The sequence below is a fragment of the Dermochelys coriacea genome, chromosome 1 (genome assembly GCF_009764565.3).
Source record: "Dermochelys coriacea isolate rDerCor1 chromosome 1, rDerCor1.pri.v4, whole genome shotgun sequence".
Taxonomy (NCBI): Eukaryota; Metazoa; Chordata; order Testudines; family Dermochelyidae; genus Dermochelys; species Dermochelys coriacea.
This window is the reverse complement of record NC_050068.2, coordinates 101,700,391-101,716,048: the sequence shown is the minus strand read 5'-3', so window position 1 is coordinate 101,716,048 and position 15,658 is coordinate 101,700,391. Positions and strand designations below refer to the sequence as shown.

At 40.0% G+C, this 15,658-nt stretch overlaps 1 protein-coding gene across 1 annotated transcript in view; it reads left to right on the top strand.

Moving 5' to 3' along the window:
- Positions 1-7,418: 7,418 nt before the first annotated feature.
- Positions 7,419-15,658, top strand: part of FGF14 (fibroblast growth factor 14) — a 205,685-nt gene continuing 197,445 nt past the window's right edge. The window contains 1 exon segment of the mRNA XM_038373943.2: positions 7,419-8,383. Within this exon segment, the coding sequence (XP_038229871.1) occupies positions 8,191-8,383 (193 nt within the window). The 5' untranslated portion in view covers positions 7,419-8,190.

The following is a 15,658-nucleotide window of genomic DNA, read 5'->3' as shown; positions in this document are numbered from 1 at the left end:
CTTTCGTGCCCCTTCTCATTCATGCCACAAGCAATTTGCTCATAGGTGTCAAAGTTCCTATGGCTGGATCAGAGTTGTGACTGCACAGCCTCCTCTCCCCACAAACCAAGCAGATCCAGCAACCCCAGTGTACTCTAGGCAGGAGCATGTTTGTTGTGGAAAGTCAGCATGGTCAGCTGGGAAGATGCGATGTGAGCTGTCCATGCTGAGCAAAGAGGAAGTGGAATTTCAAAAATTCCCAGGGCTTTAAAGGTAGAGGGGTGCATGCCTGTGTACCTGACTGTGAGAAAGTGGAGTAGAAACTGCTTACCAGAGTGGTCATGATGGGCACTGTGGGACACCTCCTGGAGGCCAGTTAGGGTGCCACAAGCAAGTGCAGTATCTATGCTGAAACTGCGTGTCTCTAGCTTTGTTGCAAAAAGCTCTATGCTGTTCATCAAGGTTATTTTGTGATGTTAGCATAGCGTGAGAGTTAAATTGGCTGGAGGAGTATTGTTGTGTGTACACATCCACTGTTTTGTCAACCAAACCTGACTTTTGTTGACAACTGTGTAGACCTTAGAAAACAGCTTGGAGAAATAGAGTAACCAGATTAGTTGCAGACCTTTGCCACCTCAATATGTGTTCAAAAGCTTCTATGTCTTATTTCACAGACTCACTTGTCAATTTAAATGTGTATACCTAAACTCTCAAGTAATTGCTTACAATAGACCCATTCCCATAGACTTCACTTAGGTAAAACTTCAGTTCCTGAATGAGGACTGCAGGGTCAGTCTCACAGTGAAGAACATTTTACAAATAAGGAACAAATTAACTACTTCTTGACTTTATTTTCAGTAATGCACTTTACAACTACCCACTCTAATATCCCTGGCTTTAGGTCTGCGTTAAATTTCAGAAATATAGCTGGGATGTACATGGGCTTCATTCAAAGCCCATTGCAGTCAATGTCTATTAACTTCAGTGGACTTTGGATCAGGCCCTATTACAGTAACAAATATAGAAAATGTAAATAAAGCTGTGAGGAAATGAAAAAAGCCACACTCAACATTCTGTAAGTGGTCTATGTAAAATAAAATGTTTGTGCTATTTTACATGTTCTTTGCTATACTAATAGTAAAGGAGTGATAAAGAATCTGGACACCCAACTTTTATAGAATTTCAGCCCACCCTAAAGACCTTTTAGAGTACAAGTTTTTCATCCTTGAGAATTTTATCTTTAATGAAGTTTATGAATCTTGTACACTAATGTGTGATGGATGAACCTGTTGTAAAATTGTTTTTTTCTTTCAGTATGTTCATGCTGCATTGTAAATTGGGCTTGTGGGCTTCCCTTGAGCATCCACAGTGAATTGTAAACCTGGATTTACAGTTGCTGGACCCGGGTCTTAGAGCTGTGCTAATGCGTACATACTGCACAACGCAGACTTTGTGACTTAGGTCTTCAGCTTGAGCTGCATCCACACTGCAAAATGGCAGGGCTTGGATCTGCATCACAGTGGGGCTTGGGTTCTGACTCAACCCCCTACAAAAGTCCTAGAACCTGGGCCCCAAGTGCTTTCTGACCCGAGTCAGGCTGATTTGTGTATGGATGGAAGGGGGGCGGGGAGGGTCTTGGTCTTACAGCTGAGTCAGAGCCCAGGCTTAATGTGCAGTGTAGGCATGCTCTTCTTTTAAATTTTGTCAAATTCTTTTTTGGACTTTATTTTAAGCTAGGTATTTTTTAATGTGTAAACTGAATTTACAAACTATCAATGAGAGAAGGGGGGGAGGGAGAAAGAGAGTGTGAAATCAACATTACCTGTCACTCAACAGGGCCTGATAAAAAGCCCACCGAAGACTTGAAGACTGTTGTGATTTGGATGGCCTTTGGATCAGGCCTCTTGACTAATGTATATTGTTTTCATGTTCCTCCTCCCCTTTTCTCATTGATAGCAATTATGAATTATATTAATTTTGAAAAAATATAAAGATATAAAACTAATTAAAATGTCAAACATTTCTTTTAACAACATTTCCTTTACTGTGTAAACAGTAATATGTAGCAAGGTTTGATGTTCATACTGAACATCCAGACATCTTGGACCAAATTCATCCATGAGGTAAATCCATTAAAGTCAGTGGAATTCAAGAAGTATGAATTTGGCTCCTTGATTGTATTGTGGGTGACTTCAACATAGATGCAATGTGAATAATGTGTAATTATACATGCTGAAGTGTCTGCACTTATTAAATTTGATTCTAATCCACTGATTTCTGTGTTGGTGAATTTAAGGTTTTTAAATTGTCATTTTCACTTTCTGTGTTACACTGGAAATGTCTGAGTGAAGAAAATAATTTGTTTCTTATCTCTGATACTTTCATTCTTCTGTCATAGTACACAAACAAAATATAGAATTACAATGCTCAGCAGCATAAATCATCATCTTCTGATAAGTAACATCTTATCTTATCTTCTGATAAGTAACATCTTATCTATCTTAAGGAGACTGATTTCCAGGTGAGCAGTCATGAATGCCTGCAGCACAAGTAATTTCAAATGTATTTAAACCTTATTGCACAACCAGATTTTTATTTTTATTCTCACCACAGGGTGCACATAAACTGTCTGCAAAGGGATTTCTAATCTTAAATTTCATATGTTCGTACAGGTATATTCATATGAAATATTACTTTTTTAATGTTGATAAGCCTTTTGGGGGGTATGCATAAAACCCTGCAGAGTACAAGCATTGGGCCAGATTCTCTTAAGCGTGTTCTTGGACATGTGTAAATTATATCTCCCTGCTCCAGCTTGGTTCCTAAAGGGGATAGGCCCTAGAGATCCAAATTCAGTTGGATTACCACTGCTTACTCCCCCCCAGGGTTTTTTATCAGGAAAGGGCTGATATAATTGCAGTGGGCAGCTATATAGAAATCCATTGGAAGAGGTGGTTGAAGCCAATAGCAGAGACACTGTTTGAGGGCAAATTGTCTGCCTCTGGGGTGAGACTGGCACATGACAATGCAACCCTGAGTTAAATCTGACCCACTAAGTTTGGTCATATCCATCAGAATTAGGAGATGACAGGGAGATCGTGTCATTACAAAGGTATCTTCCTCCGAGATGTGCAATAAGTTCATACTGTGAACCAGATTCTGGCACTTTTACTCACATTGAGTAATAACACCTTACTCCAAGAGTAGTTCCTTTCTACTTGAGAGGTATGGAATTACTCAATGCAAGTGACATTGGTAGAATCTGGCTATAAAAATTAAAATGTGTGTGGTTTTTTTTTTAAAAAGCAATGTTAATTGCATAATATATTTGTTTACATTGTGACTGAGGCATAAGCTAAATCTGATGATCATATTGCAAATCTAGGAGAAATTGTCTTTGCAATGATATATAAAATGACCTTCAACTCCTAATAGTCTAGGAGAATTTCTATTCATATCTAGATTCCGAATCCTGAAATAATGATTATTGTGGATTTATAAATAGTTTACAACTTCAGATTCTAGTTTATTTAATAAGACAGGAAACCATTGAGTGTACATTTTGTTGGCAAGCAAACCGAATAAAAAAATGACTAGATCTCATGAAACCAAACCATCTGCTAGTATCAATCTGTAATCTGGTGTTTCTCCCTTTGGAAACACTGGTTACTAGCACTCTTTTGTACAGCTAACTTTTCCTCAGATCCTCAGATCAATTTATTGAATTGATCTATAAAAGTAATAACTGTGTATTCTCTGTGCGCTTTTACAAAGACGTGAACTGCTGCCTATAATCCCTTCTAGTCTAATATCAATATGAAAGGATACCAACATCTGGTGAAAAGATTGTAGCTGTTAAGGCTTGTAAATTATAATTTAAAAAAATGGCTTTAGGCTTTAGATAACCTCAACCTAGAGTTCAAAGGCAATATGGAATCTACATTGACAAACAAGAAACCCATGATATAAAATTGTTTTGTTAATATGTGGAGAGAAAAAATGTTAATTAGCATATGTTTGTTACTTTACCCAATAGCAGTTTCGTCATTTAAAGGGGACACTTTAGAATTAGATTAATCTTTGAAATAATTCACATGGTTAACTGTATGACATTGTTTAATTACATAGCCAGAGGCATCTAGCCCAAAATGAATTTGTTCTGAGACACTATTTATTGGCACTTTAATTCTATTATATAGGAAGCCTTTTACCTAGATTTTAAACAATTTGGGTGTGAATTTACAACACATATAACAAAACACATAATTTACAGATTTTGATTTTTTTTTTTTACATTTGAGAACAGTTCCTAGAAAAACAATAGGTTGGGAGTTAGAAATGAATAGATGGGAAAACAGAAAATATTGACAGGTTTCAGAGTAGCAGCCGTGTTAGTCTATATTCGCAAAAAGAAAAGGAGTACTTGTGGCACCTTAGAGACTAACAAATTTATTAGAGCATAAGCTTTCGTGAGCTACAGCTCCGATGAAGTGAGCTGTAGCTCACGAAAGCTTATGCTCTAATAAATTTGTTAGTCTCTAAGGTGCCACAAGTACTCCTTTTCTTTTTAGAAAATATTGAAAATCTAGCACTGCCCACCTTCTTGGTGTGTTTAGATAACCAGACTTTTCTTAATCAGAAAGAAAGTAGGGGTTTTTTAATACAGCAAAAATTAAAGTTTTCTCCTAAACATAATGTAATTAATTAGTAGACCTTAAGACGACCAATGTGTCTATACTTCCAAAATCCATCTGTTAGCACTTCACTCTGACTAGAATTGCACACATTTTATCACAGGTTAAGACAGCAGAGGGCTCCCTTGAGTTTTCTTTGGTGTACCTAAAGCTGTAAACAACTACCCTGCATTTCTGAGATGCAAGCAGAGAGCTTTTTATGTCTGATCTCCGGAGTAGGAAACACACTTTCCCTTTTCCCACGCCACAGCAAAACATCTCAGATTTAGAGTGACAAATTTAATTTATCTTCACAAGTTTTGGTGAAGCTCTGTTTGAAAGGGAGTTGATAAAATGAGATGTAATTGTCGATTATGTAGTGTTTTAGAAAGGTCCTTCCACTGAAGGGAATATGGATCCTATGCACTCAGAATTGCAGTTGTTAAGGCAATAGGTCTGGCTAAATCACGAGGCAACGCGGTGGCAATTAAAGGTAGATGGTAGTGGGGGGCCTGGGGTCCTTGCTTTTTCCCGTCGTCTAGAGCATCTGTTTTCCCTACTTACATAAACAACCACGATCCTTTTCTTGAGGGAGGCTTTTTGGGGGGGGTGGGGGGAGGTCCTGGCACTTCCAACAGCAAGGGAAACGCCCCACTTTTCAAATGCTGAAGTTTAGCACTTAGTCTGGTTTCATTGTCCTGTCGCAGGATTCATTCAATGTGGTTCCATTGTAAGAAGACAATGTGGACTAACCTCCCCCCCACTCGACTTTAAAGAATCTGAGGAAAGGAAGTAGTCTTAGGCAACGTCGGTTATACCGCGTGAAAACAGAAAGTTGAAGGCAAAATTACCACAATAAAATCAAATTAAAAACTCCTCTGATTGCATTAGTTAGGGTAATTGTAGCTATTGTATGGAAATTGTTGCACTGTTGAAATCGCCAGACAGAGAATCCAATCTGAATGCTTTAGCTGAATCTGTTTAGAGCCACTGTGAAATAAAATTAAAACGTATTATCCAGATCTAATTGAGCGTGTACTCCTCCGCCTTGCTCTAGCTTTCACATAAAATGTGTGTAAGGGAGATGCTTCCATAAGCTTTTGCCCTCGATGTGAAAATAGTCCTTTGTAGATTAAAGGCTTTAGGGAAATAATGGTCGAAACTGGAGCAACTGAACTATCTGCTCAAATAACTAAGCATGTTAGGCTTTCTATTGCGAAGTGGTATCTTTTGCAAGGGAGTGTTTAAGCTTCAATACGTGGTATTGGAAAGAGCTGTCTTTTGAGCTGAATAGCAATTGAAGGGGAAATAGAGGAATTTGAAAGGAGGACTAGCAAAATAACAAGTTTTTAAGTATATATAGTGGAGATATACACACAAGGAGACCTGAGCATAAACTATATTTAACTATGACACGGTACAGTCACTCTAAGGTTTGACCACTACAGGAGTTAGATGGATCAAAAACAAGTTAATAGACCCGACAGGGATGTCCAAAATCCATGCTTACAGACCAAATGCATCCCATGAAGTGAGCTGTAGCTCACGAAAGCTTATGCTCAAATAAATTTGTTAGTCTCTAAGGTGCCACAAGTACTCCTTTTCTTTTTGCGAATACAGACTAACACGGCTGCTGTGGCTCATTTTAAGTGATCACTCTCCTTACAGTGTGTATGATAAACCCATTGTTTCATGTTCTCTGTGTGTGTGTATATCAATCTCCCCTCTGTATTTTCCACCAAATGCATCCGATGAAGTGAGCTGTAGCTCACGGAAGCTTATGCTCAAATAAATTTGTTAATCTCTAAGGTGCCACAAGTCCTCTTTTTCTTTTTACTCTGAAATAACGACTGTGAAACCCATTGTGTCCTCTTATTTGGTTAGTTGCTTCAGATTGTAAACTCCTTGGGGAAAACTTCTTGGTTCTGCTGTACCTGGTACATATTGTCAGCGGCCAACAGAGAACACATCCAGTTTATACAAATAATAATAATTGCCCAGTAGGAGGGCGATCGATACATCTACCGGCCGCCCACATACAAGTGTTGGTAGGCGCAGCACAAGCAGCATTCAGTGGTTATAAAGCCCTGTAGACTATCTTCACAGGTTAAAAGTATGTTGGTTGTATTATTTCTCTCTGAGACAAAGAGCGTGTGTTGGTTTGAGTTGGAAGGTTCCCTAAGATAGGCAGGCCTGGTTCCGTCTAACCCGCCCTACATCATTCACCCGCCCAGTGGTTTTTTTTACGACGGGAACCGGCTTGCCGAGCGACCTCTTCCAGGCCCTGCCTGCTGGGCCGTCTGGATTACTGGGGCTTTCACTTCCGAACTGCAACTGGCGAGAGAAAAAGGAAATCACGATGGGTCCCCCTCGGATGGGTCCCGCTTGGGAGCTCTCGGGCTGTGCCCCCCCCACCGGAGCAGAAAGCTCCTCTCTCTTGCCATCGCTGCCTACGTGGCCGGGGAGTCCCATTCGCCCCAAGCAAGCCCTGCGTCCCGTATAGAACGAAGGGCTGGAGGAGGGCGAGGGTGAGCCGCTCGCTGACTTCTCCTTCCTTCCCCGTGTGTGTGTGTGTGTGTGTGTAGCCGCTATTTGCTGCCACCCCGCTCGCTAGCTTCCCTCCGGATTATCGCGTTCACACGGTGTCCGTGCTGCCGCGGCTGCAGCCGGCAGAGAGGGGCGAAGGGGTCTTTTTATACCACGTTCTTTCTCCTCCCCCTTCGCCGGCTCCCCCGCCCTCATAGTGTCACCATTGAAAAATGACGCGCCCGCCTCCGGCAGGGAAGAGAGATCGCTGCAACTTTGAGCGGGCTGGAACCGAGCGGGGGGAGCCGCCGCGCCCCGCGCCAGCCGGCTTGGGACTGGGCCTGGCGCGCGCGCGCGCGCGCGAGACAGACACACACAGATCCAGCCCCCCGCCCGGGGCTTTGGTTGCGCCGGGGATTAGCCGGCTGGGCAGCGCCTCGCCCTGCAACCCGAGCGGCGAGTTTGTGGAGAGCGGCGAGCGAGCCGCGCTTTGCAATCAGGAAACCCCAGCTGGGAGCAGAGGCGGCGGCGGCTGGGGGAGCCGTTAGAAACTAGCCATTCCCCCCTCCCACCGCCACCGCCACCAAAACAAAAAACAACCCCCCCCCCCCCCCCGCACAAAAACATTGCAGCCGCCGCCGGCTCTGCTGGGGCTGGAAGGGCGGCGGGACTCGCGGAGGGGCGGCACGGCTGTGGTTGCCGCTCTCTCCGGATGCTGATCTCGGAAGCACTTGGCAGGCACCAGGCGGGAGCCGCGGCGGCGGCAGCAATGGGAGCAGGCTGCTGAGGGGCGCCCGGCGCCAGAGCCCGGGCAGGTGGCACCCGCGGCGGCGGGCCCATGCGGTGACCGCGCCGAGCCGCGGGTGCCCCCAGGGTGCAGTTGCGGCTGGAGGAGCCGGAGGAGGGTCTCGCTTGTCCGGGGCGCCCGGGGATGGGTCCCCGCCGCGGCTGAGCCCCAGCGCCCGCCCAGCCCCGGTCTCCGCTCCGGCCGGCCAGTGAGCCGGGAGCAGCCATGGCCGCGGCCATCGCCAGCGGCTTGATCCGCCAGAAGCGCCAAGCGAGGGAGCAGCACTGGGACCGGCCCTCGGCCAGCAGGAGGCGGAGCAGCCCCAGTAAGAACCGGGGGCTCTGCAATGGCAACCTGGTGGATATTTTCTCCAAGGTCCGCATCTTCGGGCTGAAGAAGAGAAGGTTGCGGCGCCAAGGTGTGTCTGTGTGTCTGTGTCTGCCTGCCCCCGTCTCTGTCTGTCCGTCCGTCCCCGGGAGTGGGGACAACCTGTAGCGGGCCCCTCCCGGGCCAGCAGCTGGGCAAGGTACACGCGGAAAACTCTCTGCTGGGCTGGCGGCTAATGCGATCTCTCAACTGGTGCCTGCCCCCCCCCCCCCCCCGTCCTGATCTCCGGGCGTTTCTGTTCCCTCGCTAGCTGCGTGATGTAGTGCCTGGGGTGGAAAATACACACAGACATGTACCCATTAGCTAGAGGAGATCGCAGAGTCAACAGTTCCTAGAAGCGGTGGCACAGCGTGATCTATCCAGCTGTTGGCCCGGGAAGTTTCTTATTCAAAGACTACGCCTCCTTAGTAGTATAATGCACTAGGGCACATAATGCCTCCGACGAAGTGAGCTGTAGCTCACGAAAGCTTATGCTCAAGTAAATTGATTCGTCTCTAAGGTGCCACAAGTCCTCCTTTTCTTTTTACTTTCCCTAGGTGTTAGCTGTAGTAGAGTCTAGTAGTATCCCTCAAAGAGGCTTTAGCTGTGGTTTCCTCTTTACTTCCCCTGTACCAGTTGCCTTCCTGGGTAATCTTTTGTATTTCGCTCCCATTCACAAAGCGCCTTATAGGCAGCACTGAAACAGACGAGCAGTAGTTCAGGTGTATGTTAATGCCCTGTACTCTTCAGGATGTAATGTGTATAGAAAGGTTTCCTCAAACGCTAGTCTAGTCAGAAGAATAAAGCAACGCCTACAACTGATAGGTCGCCTGTTAAAACACATAAGCGACTTCGTGATTTAGTTTTCACAAGGCAATAAAGGGTGAAAACAATCTTTTAATTGAGGTGGTGATAGGGGTAAGTGCATTACGTGATGCTGATAACTACTGGCTACATAATAAGGGCTCTAATAGCCACAGCCTATTAACCTTTTTTTAAAAGGACAAATAGTACAACGATTTGTACAGCTTCTAAATGGTCGGTGTCTGACACAGCAACCTCAGCAAACTATCGTTAAGGATTCGTTTCATTATGCTATGTGCTTCATTTTACACACAGTATAGGCACTCTATTCTAGACTCCCATTCTTAATAGTTAAGTAGGCGAGACTCATTTTATTTCCAGTATTCTGAGAGTGGGAAGTGTATCATACTAGCATGTTTAAGGACCATGAGGGATATTATCACATACTCTGTACACTGCAGTTATATACATATACATTTTAACTGCTTATTAAGTTAGGGTCCCTAATATAAAGGATAAAATCTGTGGATTATTACAATTTCTACCTGTAGATTACAGCATACTCAATAAATAGAGGTCTCCAAATTTACATTAGTAGCATGATTGCATTTTTTCAATGCTTTGTATTTAAAGAGTGTAAACAAAAGGATAAAACTGTATAAAAAGACAAGAACATTTATAATTTTTTAAAATTTTATCGCCCAATTAAAGAGTAATACTTCCAGAATTTAGAATCGGTATTTACTTTATCTCATACTTATGCCCAGAAGGCAAATAGCTTTAAAACACAAGGACATTTTATAAAGGATGAAGATTTTAAATAAACATCTTCAAAAGCAAGGAGAATGTCAGTAAAGATATTACAGTATCTACTACTTACTGTAGTAAAAAACAAATTCTTTCTGAATAGATTAGAGAATGCTTCTTCCATCCTGTGCTGTAATGTAGTCTATATAGTGTGTGGAAAGAAGTATATTTCCATTTCAATTTGGTCTAGAGAGTTAGAATTGTTGCTAAACTATTTTTATAGTTGATGAATAACTAAGACATAAGAATTTACCTGGTCTGATCCATCTTTCCTTTTCTTTCTGTACATCATATTTAAAATAGCATCTTTTGATAGGATCTAACACATTTTATTTTGTATGGCTTTATTATTTGTAGCAGAATTATTTCTTATTCTTTGGTTGTCTCAAATCCAGTGAAAAGAAGCAATAAAGATACAGTAACCTCAGATTTCTTATATTATTATAGAATACAACCTAAATGTTGCCATTATTTGCAAAGTGGTATACAACTTGTCTTATTTCTGAAAACAGATTTCTGAAATATACTTTAAAAGTTAACATGGAGGCTGCATAAAATTACTGTACACTTCTTTTTTGAGGATGTAGTGTGTGTGTGTGCGTATTAATAACAAAATCTTTGTAAGATTAATTTTTAGACTTAGTAATTTCTTAAATATAGATCTATAATTGACTTTTACCAGATAGATTGTCTGTTTTATAATAATCGATTATGGAATTTATCTTTTATAGTTGGTTGATGGAAACAAGTTTACTAGGGCTTCCTTTTATACATTCATTTATTGAAAGATCATTTTTGGCCAGCTCTGAGTTTCATATTTTGGCAAAACTCTTATTGAATTCAGTGAGACTTGAGGATGATAACCACTTCACAGCATTAGATGCCAAGCATTTCCACAGTTAAGAGATGCCTCCAGCAAAGTTCTGTATTCAGCATCATGGATTTTTCATAGTGTATTTAGTAATGCTCCTGAAACTGATCATAATTAAACTAAATTGGAGTATAACCTAAACTCTAACTCATGTTAGCACTATTGGTTTCAATGGGAATATTTGTTAGTGAAGGTTGCAGGATCAGGCCCTTTGTTTATGTCAATGTGAAGAGCCGTTTAAAGGCATATTTATCCAGTCCCGCATGTTAACAGCACAAATTCATTATTCATCCATAAAACTTTATACTGAAAAAAATCAGTTTTCTGTATGTGAGTGCTGTGGTGGTGATGGATGATGCATAAGTTGCCTGGTGTACCTGTGGATTCAAAAAAAGAAAAGGAGTACTTGTGGCACCTTAGAGACTAACAAATTTATTAGAGCATAAGCTTTCGTGAGCTACAGCTCACTTCATCGGATGCATCTGATGAAGTGAGCTGTAGCTCACGAAAGCTTATGCTCTAATAAATTTGTTAGTCTCTAAGGTGCCACAAGTACTCCTTTTCTTTTTGCGAATACAGACTAACACGGCTGCTACTCTGAAACCTGTGTATTCAAAGTTACATACAAGAAGTAGATAAAGTGGGGAGAGATAAAGGGTGGAAAGTAGAGGGTAAATTTAATCACTTACGTATCTTGTGGCATAGAAAAAATTAGAATATGTAATTGTGAAACAAATAGGCAGTTCATTCTGCTCATTGATTAAATGATCATTATACAAAGCAGAAAATCAAGAAAGTTCCATTGCTATTTGTCTGATTCGTCAGAATATATGGCCATCGGTTATCATATTGTTCATTGAAACTTATTGTTGAGACCATAAAATAAGAGCAAAATGTGATGAATTTCCAAACATCTGTTGTCAGATTGTGCAATGGGGATTTTACAAATAAGTCTTATCTAAATGATGTACAAAGTGTGATGAGAACTAAGAGTGAAAAATGAGCCAGAGATGTGACAAGTGGACTCCTTGGACTGATCATGTATGATATTATCAGAGTAGAAGTATGCAACAATTGTTCGTTATTTATTGATAGTGAAATCTAGAGTACATCACTTATTCCAAACAAAATGTAACTCTGATTCTTGCAAAGAGGTTATACTGTATATGGAAAACAAAAGTCCATACATCTTTGAAGTTAACAGACTGCAAACTGTAATAAAAATCAGCTGAGAGGGATGCTGCTTTTTTCCTAAAATGCCTGTTGATATTGCTTCTTGGTTGGCTGCTTCTTGTGATTTTGAAGACATAATATATTAAAAGCTAGATATCTTCTACTGTATTGGTGCTTCTCTCTAGCTGTATTTAATTTTCTGCCCAGGGTTATCCCTTTATGGACATACCGTAGTAGTATATATTATAAAGATACAGAGGGGGAAGAGGTGAGCATTCTTATTTACATTTACTGGTATAAAAGCTGTAATGACAGATGTAACTGTGGTTTTGTTTCAAATATTTTTTCCAACTGTTTTGATTAATGTGTCTTTGTTCTGTAGTTGATATTGATTTCTATGGGAGAATTACCTAATAAGCTATTGTGTGGACAAACCACAATAATGTATCAGACAACTTTGATTCATAATGTTTAGTTTTAATATTATAATATCTTTAATTTATTCTAACTGCCACCTGATGAAGAAATCACTGGCATTAATTTCCTCGTACTCTTGAAGCCAATATCTGTGCCCTGGCTTTGATGCCAAACACGTATCAATACTAACTTTTTCATTTTGGATTAGAGAAGAAGATAGTTTAATTCTGTTTATTCTCCAGATTCAGTTAATGCAATACAACAGTTACACAGAGGACTGACAGATACGAATTTTGAAGGCTTCATGGGGCGTGAAACTTGACTATAACCAGAGACTCTGCAATGAAAAGCAGAAAATATATTCCTATGCTTTAGCTTATGCAATTATATTACATATGAAGTGTATGATTTCAAAACATCCACTTGTCCCTGTTGCATTCTTAGCTTCTAGTTAACCTATATTTTAACCTATAAATCTATATCCTTTATTGGTCCCCAAAGTTGTAGTCTGGTTAATTAGATCTCTTCAGATTGTTCCATTGTGTAGTATTCATAATTTCAAATGTATAAAAAATAAATGTTATGTATACTGTGTATATTTATATTAATACCAACTTATATTACTCAATTTTGGAATGATTTGGCTTTGAATTTTTTATGCTAATACCAGTGAGATTGTCTCGGTCTCACTATGTTCAGAGAATATATTTATTTCAGTTATTAAGACATGACTATTAGACTTCTAGGTTTTTTTTTTGTGAATGTACTACAGCAGTATATCACTTGAAAGAGTGCCTTTTGGGACAATTAATGTGTACATCGGATGGGGTTGATGAAGCAGATGGGGAGTGACTTCATAACCTAAGAAGTAAAATAATTCTCAGGAAATGGAATACCTGAAGTGTCTTTTTTGCTTTTGTAGAGCTGAAAGCAAGACCCATTCATGTGTACACATGAAAATTAATTTATTTCATTCCCTGCAAATCAGAACACTCCATTTCTATTTAGAATTCCTAAGAAATTAAGGTTTCAGAGTAGCAGCCGTGTTAGTCTGTATTCGCAAAAAGAAAAGGAGTACTTGTGGCACCTTAGAGACTAACAAATTTATTAGAGCATAAGCTTTCGTGAGATGCATCCGATGAAGTGAGCTGTAGCTCACGAAAGCTTATGCTCTAATAAATTTGTTAGTCTCTAAGGTGCCACAAGTACTCCTTTTCTTTTTTTAAGAAATTAAGATCAGTTTGGAAGCTATTGCTGTTCCTAAATTAGTACAAACTGGCTTGGCTTTCCTAACTGAGGGTCTCACCTTAGGAATTCATTCTTCTTGTCCGCCCATTAAGACCCACATTTAGCAATCTTCTATATACATTGTAAGGCCCATTTATTTTGCCAAGTGTTTGACTGATTTTGTTTTTAACTGTGTTTAAATCTCTTTAAATGCAGTTCCTAGTTGTCAAGGTGACAGGCACTGTAAGCCTGTTTTTGTAATAAAATATGTATAAAATCAATTTCATTTTTTTCTTTTAAAATGCTACTAAATATTCCATTGAAGATCTATAAGATTATTGCAAACACAAAACATATAAATATGTTGCTCCAATGTAGATATGTTCATTTTCATTTTTTAAAATGTATTTTGCTACTATTAGTTTTAGATTGAGTATCATGGCCTTTCCGAGGCAAAACATTTCCCACAGAGTGGGAAGCTCTTCTTTAAATAGAAGGGTGGTATTGAAAAGGGGTTTTGGTATGTATCAAAACTATATTAAAGCTGATTATGCTGAATGTGAATTAATGCAAACAACTTGGTTGAGAGTATGGAGGGATTATAATATCCCTTGTATTGAACTGTTTCTGGTGGATCTAACAGTGGTGCTGAGTCAAGGATGTAATTTTAAAAGGAGAAGGAAATGAAAAAAGTTAATTTCTCCTTTAAAACTGTAATGTAATTTTAGATGATAAAGGATTTACAGCAGTGTTTCCCATCAAAATGGGCTTTAAATCCTGATTTACAATAGCAGTGTTCTTTGTGCCCATTTAACGTGCAAGTGATCAAGTATCTTATATGATTACAAAACATCTCATATTATTAATATAACTCAGGAACAAAAAGACAAATATAATTATCATACAGTCTTAAAATATTATGTTAAAGTAGAAATAAGATAGAAGCATATTAGCATTGTGTGTTTGATAAATATTAGTAAATTTTAGACTTCATTGGACCTTCCCAAAGGTTACTTCAGGTTTTAAAAATCGATATTTGGCTGGCATCCCTTTGTCTGCAGATTTTTTTGTCCCTTTGTCCCTTTGTCTGCCAGCATGTGGTAATGTTTCTTGTCTTTTCCTTCCTTCTGACTTCATGTATGCTGGAACACGACTATTTATACCAGCAATCTTGAATGTCCAGTTGGAGTAAAGGAGATTTCAGAATTACCTCATTCTGAAATACCGTCCTCTTCTTTACACTCTTATTCTCTTTCACTTCCTTCCTCCCTGCAACTGCTGATTTAACTTTTCATTTATAACAAATACGACATTGTGGGTGATTGACTCTCTCTGAGTTCTCCTGAAGTTTAGAGAATCTGGATCCAGTTGAGTACCAGTTCAGGTTTCCCATTAGTTAAAAAGACACTGTCATGTGACCATTATGCTTGATCATGACTTGGATGACACTTCAAGTCTGTGCAATGTCCACTTGCCTGGGAAACAAAAACCTTCATAAATCTACTTCTCTTGTTGTGAACTTATGCCTTCCTTCACTGGCCTAAATACTGAAATATGAAATTAATAGTCATTTTAAGGACTCTACATTTCAAGGAATTTTTTAAAAATATGCCAGGCCTGGTAATTATTAAAGTTTATTATAGAATTTAAAAGAATCTGGCTAATAGAGATGCTAAGGGAAATTTTAGTATACACTGTTATTGACTTATTATGGAAGAGCTGTAGCAATAACATAGCTAATTTTGGGTTCTGTTTTGCATTTAAACAAAGGATTTAACCTCTTCTTTTTTTGCTCTTTTTTTCTCATCTTTTAAGTGTAGACCACGCCTATGTCTGCATAGCTATGTTGGTCACGGGTACGAAACTCCCCACATCCCTGACCAACATGTCTATGCCAACAAGACCTCCAGTGTGGATACAATGATGTTGATGGAAGAGGGCTTCTGGTGACGTAGCTAATGCCAGTCAGGGAGGCAGTTCCTACATCAACAGAAAAACTCCTTCTGTTGGTACAGACTGCATCTACAC